This window comes from Lutra lutra, chromosome 18, assembly GCF_902655055.1.
Source record: "Lutra lutra chromosome 18, mLutLut1.2, whole genome shotgun sequence".
Lineage (NCBI taxonomy): Eukaryota > Metazoa > Chordata > Mammalia > Carnivora > Mustelidae > Lutra > Lutra lutra.
Window position 1 is genome coordinate 38614647 of NC_062295.1, and position 7211 is coordinate 38621857.

General features: G+C 61.4%; 1 protein-coding gene across 1 annotated transcript in view; it reads right to left on the bottom strand.

The window, feature by feature from the left end:
* Positions 1-6761, bottom strand: part of LOC125090460 (kinesin-like protein KIF19) — a 33452-nt gene extending 26691 nt beyond the window's left edge. Inside the window, exons 1-5 of the mRNA XM_047713128.1 lie at positions 6726-6761; positions 6305-6385; positions 2804-2914; positions 991-1078; positions 102-238 (exon numbers count right to left, since the gene is read on the bottom strand). Coding sequence (XP_047569084.1) covers positions 102-238; positions 991-1078; positions 2804-2914; positions 6305-6385; positions 6726-6761 — 453 coding nt within the window. The remainder of the gene's footprint in view (positions 1-101; positions 239-990; positions 1079-2803; positions 2915-6304; positions 6386-6725) is intronic.
* Between the last annotated feature and the right edge of the window lie 450 nt (positions 6762-7211).

A 7211-nucleotide genomic window follows, 5' to 3' on the forward strand; every position in this document is an offset into this window, starting at 1 on the left:
TGCAGCAGCTTTGGGGCAAAAACAGCACAGTAGGTACATCTCAGCAGAACTCCGACGCCCCAAGGGCTGAGGTCTCCCCGGAGGCCAGCAGGCAGGCTCACCTCCAGGTAAGACATGGACACGCTGCAGTCCGCATGGTCGCGGGTCTCCTCAATGGCCTGGAAGAGGTCGGTGAGGGTCCGCAGGTAGATGCCGGGCTCCGCGTCCATGCCCAGCATGGTGTAGGTCTTCCCCGCGCCTGTGGGCAGGTGGACAGCTACCAGGGCGGGGACTCCTGAGGCGGGCTCCTACCTTGCCCGGACACGTGCCACCAGTTGACAGTCCACACCTCCGCCACCTTAGGCAAATCATCCTGAACCCTTAGACATGCTCGTTTTCTGTTTCAGAAACAGGGGCAAAGGGAAGCCCACGAAAGTCTGATGGCTCCCCTGCACAAGAAACCCCGGACACAGGGGCCGGGCTCGTGCCTATCGACAGGAACGCCACCTGCCCCCTGCCCCTGCTCCCCAAAGACCCCCCTCTACCAGAACCTGGCAGGCAGTAGGTACGTGTTAACATCCACGGCGTGAGTGACGTCCCCAGGCCATGACCCTGGGCCAGGGGCTTTCCAGGCCTCCGTCTTCCCATCTGCTTCCAACCTCTGCCATCCTGGCTTTCAGGATGTGAGAGGTGGCTAAGCTTTGGGGACCATCGTGGAGCCCAACTGCTAGTTGGGGAGATGTCTGTGGGTTCTCGTGGGCAGCAAGGGGCAGACGTGGCTGGACCCCCACGTGCACGCCTACCAGCCGTGTGTGCTCTCTGAGGCTCAGCTTCCTCGTGTGTGCCAAAGGGGTGGCACTCACTGCCCATGGGGGCTGCAACAAGGATGGAAGGAGCCAGTGGGCGCAGGGAGAGCAGCACACGCTGGTGCAGGGTGGTGCTCAGTGCTGGGAGGGAGAGCACTGTGGCTGTCAGCCCCGCCCCCTCTGGGGGCCCTGCCCTTGGCGGTACCTGAAGGGCCATAGGCAAACACGGTCACGTTGTACCCAGACACGACACCTTCCACAAGGTGCTGGGTGGTGGCATGATACACATCTTCCTGTGGACAGACGGAAGGACAGACAGTGGGACATGTGACCCAGCCAGAGTTGGACCGGTGTGTGGTGTCTGCACATGGCCAGGGACCGTCGGGAGGGGGCCAGTCTAGATGCGGCATGGGCTCCAGTCCCCATCCTGCTGCTGTGCCACCCCAGGGAGAGAGAGGGGCCGGGCTCCTGGAGAAGCCACCAGGGAGGATTACACACTAGCGTGCATGACAGCTCCATGAGGCCTGTCACATGTCTGGTAATGGACGCGGATGGGGCCACTCCAGGCTTCTCAGAAGCCGAGAGAAGTCAGACACAGTGCCTGGGACTAGAAGGCAGCACACTTGCAAGGGCATCAGGACTCCTCATCATGGGATAAAACCAGGACGGGCCTGACCAATCTCAGGCCCACAAAATCCCATGTAAGGTAGCAACACCTAGCTACAAGTGTGGTAGTGAGCTCCCTGCCCACAGGGGTATTCAAGGAAGGACACCTCCAGGTGTGTACGTATGGCTGGACCTGACTGAAACGACAATGCCGTATCTGCTGCCCTTCCTGGGAACCCGTCTCCCGTGGACCCTGCTCCCCACGTCACAGAACTGTCCCAGTAGCCCTGGCTGGTAACATGGCTCACAGCATCTGGGCATGGGTACTGCTTTCCCTAGCTCTGGACTTACATCATCAGGGGCTGGGACCTGGCCTGCAACTCTCTAGCATACAGCCTCGGTTTCCCCATCTGTACAATGGGGCCCCATCACAGGACAGCGTAAAAAGCTTTCCGAGAGGCTGGCAGGACCATGAACACAAGGACAGCCTTCCGCAGGGGCCGCTGTTCAACTCCCTCCTACTTCCAGCCCCATGAAGATCTTGGGAGTAAGAGCACATGTCCGCTCGGACAACACCTGGCTCGGCCATGCGGAGCACATCTGTTCTCAATAGAACTACGGCTGTGTCCTGAAGCGGGGGGGGGGGGGGGGGGGGGGGGGCCACTCCCAGTGTCTCCAGGCAGCCGGTGTGTAGGAGACAAGCCATGCTGGGGCCCAGCGGGCAGGGACAGGGTGGGCAGGGTTGGACAGGTCTCGGGGCCAAACATCCCCTAGATGTCCTCTCCTTGGTGGACATTCCCATCTCCAGAAGCCCGGGTGCCAATCCTGCTCTGCCGGACTCCCCAGGCTCCCCTCTATGGCGTGGGGCGATGAGACCCCTCTCACAGGTGGGGGTCAGGGGATGAGCTGGACAGCCTTTCGTCCTTGGGGGAAGGTGCTAGTGAGTGCGGCCTGATGCTGGGACTCCCACGATCGGTCTGCGGAAAGGGCCAGCTAAGGCCCACGCCAGGACCCCTCGTCCCCTGCAGCTGCCCCACTGGCTCGCCCCTCCTCCAGATCCCGGCTCACCACCGCATGCCTTGCTGGTGCCCCCACGACAGTGCTCACTCAGCACCTGCCTCCCTCGCTGGATGGGGGCCCATGTGGGTGGGGAACATGCTGCAGCCACGTGGCAGAGAGAACCTGCCCTGTCTGGATGGATGAACGAGAACGTGCGTGAACCTGGGGCCCCGTGCGTGCGGCCTCCCGCTCCCTGCCCCAGGACAACCCAAGTGCCAGCCCCTTATTCAGCAGGAAGACTCCTGTGACAAGTGGTAGACGGGACTACCTGGCCACTGAGTCCTCCCCAGGAGGGCTCCAGGGTCTGGTGAGCCCCCGTGGGAGCTCAGAGTGGCCGGTGGGCTGCAGGGTACCTGTGACGCATGCTGGTCCAGAACAGCGTCGAAGATGAAGGTCTTCTCCCGCGACCGGTGTGTGCGCAGCGTGTCCTCGGGATCTTCGCTGGGGCCCATGAGCACCACCGTCTGCGGCGGGGGAGGGAGGCATCAGAGGAGAGGTTACTCACAGAATCAGGGTGGGCTCCATGTGCCCAGAAGGACCCCAGGCCTGGTTCTTGCCTGAGAAGGCTCAGGACTTAGTCTGCATCCCAGGAGAGCTGCAGGCTTCTTTGCTCAGCCGGGGCACGGGGGTAGGGGGCTGGTCCTCCAGCCCTGGGCATCCTCTCCACCTCCCATCCCTGTTCCTGCACCCCAGCCCCGGGCCTACAGAGCTCGGCACCCCAGCACCCATTCAATAGGGACAGGGCCCTTTGATGAATTAAAGGAAGAGGGGATGGCAGGAGCTGGGTCGCTCCGTACCCCTCCCAACCCCGGGGTGCCCAAGTGTGCGCCCATGCCCCTCCTGTCCACCCCCCAGGCTCTGTGGTCTCCTCTGCTGCTCCAAGCCAGTGCAAGGTGGCCCCCTCCCCCAGGCCTCTCCCATCTCATACAAATACATAATTATGAAGCACGGTGTAGAAGGGCCTCTGGGGATGGGGGGCAGAGCAATTAGAGACCAATCAGCTGTTTACTGCAGGAGGAGCTCCTGGGCTGGTGGGGAGCATGGGCGCCGGGTGAATCCTGCATGCACAACTGGCCAGACCAAAAGCCTGGCCAACCTGTGTACCCACACTCCTACTGGCCACCCAGCCAACCCCTCCCTCTGTCCACAGCTTTGGAAACAGAGGCCTCAGGAGGCAAGGGCTGCCCAGAGGCTCCTGGGGAGTCAGGCAGGGCTGGGAGCCCCCGGGGCCTGCCCCGGCTTTGGGCCAACAAGTTTTCCATGACATAAGCTAACCACTTTCAAACTTTGTGGAGAGGATCTCAGGAAAGGGATCCGGGTGGGGGCAGCCCCCATCCACACAGTTTCCACCAGGTGAACGCGCTGTCAGCCAGGCCAGAATGTCAGGGGACCAGGTAGGTTCAGAACAGGCTCCCACCAGCGGAAGTCCTCGGGCAAGTGTCCCCACCAACCTGGGCACTGTTTTCCCACGTAAAACGTGGACTTGGGAGCAGAACCCACAGACGTAAGGGGCACAAGCAATCACATGCTCAGTATCCAAGAAGTATCAGTTGCAATGGCTCTCATACGTGAAAAACAAACCTTTTTTTAATTTGCTATAAAATAACACGATTGAGAGAAAAGAGCCAGCCATAAACACACGTGCTGGTGAGTTATCATCAGTATCGACTTCTTGATTTTGGTCACTGTCCCATGGTCTCAGAATATCCGTGTTTTTAGGGAACACACAGGGACATCTCTGGGGGCAGGGGGCGCAACGTCTCTAGCAGCCCAGTCAAAGGGAGCGCGTACACACAGGGAGAAGAGGCCAGGCGCCCCTGTGGGGGCAACGTGGCAGCAGACAACATGGGGGCTCTTACCCAGGTCTCTCTGCCTCTGGTTGGCCTGAGGTCCCATCAGAACATGGTGTTACACAGAAACGTGGATGTGCCACCACACAGATGAGCCTCAGAACCACCAGCCTGGGTAGGACCAGGCCACACCCCGTGGGCCTCGGTCAGCAAGCTGGCCAGCAGGGGCCAGGGGAGGGTGGGGGGCAGCTCAGAGTGGGCAGGGGACCCTTCCCGGGAGACGGAAATGTTTAGAACTGGACAGAGGTGGTGTCTGCCCAGGGCTGCGTGTCCTCACAGCCACTGACTTGCTTAGCTTAAAATGGTGACCTGTAAGTTACAGGGGTCTCCCTCCAGTTCTTAAAAACCCAGCTGTGTTTCGTGCAGTCTGGAGCAAGGGGGCCTTGGAGCCAGGCCCCAGGTGGGCTCTGAAAGGACCCTGCAATGGAAGGAACAGCAGAGCAGGCGGCATGTGGGGGAAGGGAGGGCAGAGAGGGCCTCAGGGACCTCGCACACACAGCCCCACCTGTGCCAAGCAGACCAGCCAGGTCACAAGGTCCAAGGCTTCAGAAGGACAATGGCCCCGGGGAAACATGAAGCTTCAACTCACAAATGCCACTTCCTTCCCCGCCCTCCAGAAGTGTCCTGTTTCCCTCAAGACACCGGATCCCCAAAGCCAGAGGAGTGGGAGAAAGTCTCATCATGACCTGTGGGAACCCCTGGGCAGCGCTCATGCCCATGGAGCTGCCCGGGACCAGGGCCAGCAGGGGACACTTCCCGCTTGGGGATCGGTCACCTCCCAGGTGTGTGACCGCCAGGACGAAAAGGGGGCCTACTGACTTCCAGTATCAGGGAGGACAGGAGGTACCGTGGACAATGGGGGCGCTCCCTGGGAGGACGTCCGTCGTTTCCAGATGGGCCAGCACCAATGTCTGGGGACTAATGACACTACCCTGAGAACCACTATTGATTCCAGCAAATTGTTATTCTGCCTTCAGAGTTATGTGACAGGGCCTTCTCTTCCTCCTCGGACCACGCACAAGGCAGTCCCTGCTCCGGGCGGTCACCAGTCCCCAAGTGACAGCAGCCCGGCTGGGTCTCCCATCGCACCCCTGACCCCCAGCTCACTTAGCACGTGAACTCAGCAGGAGTGATGCTGCTTCCATAGTAAGAACACCCACACTCTTCGCACCTGAGCCGGATTCGTCCCTGCAAGACTCTGCTCCCCCTAGTGTAATGACTGTCACCATGGGCTGCTCATGGATCTAAATTCACCGCAGCCTCTGCCCAGGGCACCCCGAGGTGTCCGCACCACCGAGAAGGCTGTCCATTTCCTTGTCCCACAGCGTCCTCTACAGCTCCCCAGCTGCCAGGTCAGCACAGGGCACCCGACCTGGAGGGGACTGGCAGCCAGGGCTCCCCAACATCCTGGTACTTCGCCTCTGACGTGCAAACCTTCTCCTAGGCACGACATTCAATCCCTCATTACAACTGCCTTTCTAATGACAAACGGAAAAATCCAATTCATCTGACAAAATCTGTCTTAGCCCATACTTGGCATTCATTCTGCCATGCGACTCCCGTCACCTGCAGGGACAGCTCAGGAACAGTGGGGTCCCGGCAGAATCCGCTGTTACCGTCGTTACCCAGGGCCCTTTTCAAACGAGGGCCCTAGACCTTAGCTAGACCTGCCGAAGGGCTCTGGTCCCCTCTGCCTCTCCTGCCCTGTGTCCTCAGAGCGGCCACACTCGTCCCCTGCCCCAACCTTGGGGGCTGACTTCCCCTTCTGCCAGGACCGCCCCCTTCGCCTCCTCTGGGCACTGCTCCAGGTCTGAGAGTGACCCCTTTGCCCTGCTTGATCCTCTGTGACAACAAGCAGGATGGGGACAGTCCTGTGTTCCTCTCAGCTCTGCCTGGTGTGGGAAACAGCTGGGAACAGCTGAGATGGCGAAGCACATGTAGGTGAGCGTTGCAATCCCATGAACGCACGCCCCGCGCCCCCGCCCCGCGCCCCTGTGGTCTCACCTGGTCCCCCACCTTGTGGGCGATGACGGCGGCCCCTTCCTCCAGTTCTGTGTCACTGAGCGGGCGGATCCGAAGCGCTACCTGTGGGCAGAACACCATGGCGGCTGCCATCCAGAGGCCCCCCGCCGGAGGCTGCTCCCCATCCTCCCAATGCACCAGGGCCCCGCACCCTGCTCCACAAGGGTCTCCCTGTAACCGACCTCAGCTCACCAACCACCAAGTAGGCTGAAGTCCCCCCGCAGGGCTTGGAGCTTATTGGGGGAATCACAGGGCTGGCGGGGGGTGAGGGAAGAGGCAGAGAGACAGGGGAGTAGAGGCAAGGCCCTGGAAGGGGACCCACAGCCCCGCACACTGACCCGTGCCCACAAGGCACCAGAAGGGTCAGGAGGTGGCAGCCTGGGAACACAAGGGGGATGCTCACCGTGAGCGGCTGGTCCTTGGGCTCCACCTCTCTCATGGCTGGGCTGCCCCTGGCCGGGGAAGGGCCAGCCGCGGGGCCGGCAGTGTGGCCGGCAGGCATGGCGTGTGCTCCCTGCTCTCCTGGCAGGCAAGGCAAGGCTACCTATCTGCCCAGAGCCCCCACCCCCCCGCCCGCCCTGCCTCAGTGACATCAGCAAGCCCCAGGAGCCCAGCCAGTCCTTAACTGTCGCACACACGGGACTGCACACGTGGTTCGGGAGGCCCCGAGCAGCTGGGTGGCCTGGGCCCTGGAGGACACAAGCAAGCTGCATGCTGGGCATGCGGGGTCGGGCTCCAGACCTTGGCCCAGACTTTATGCCTTTGCCCTCACTCGCTGCCAAACCCCAGGTCTCCTGGATTGCTTCACCTGCTCTATAGGGGAGCCTGAGAGCCAGAGGCTTGGCCTCGGAGTGTTTCCACCAACGGGCAGCCAATCCCACCAGCTAAC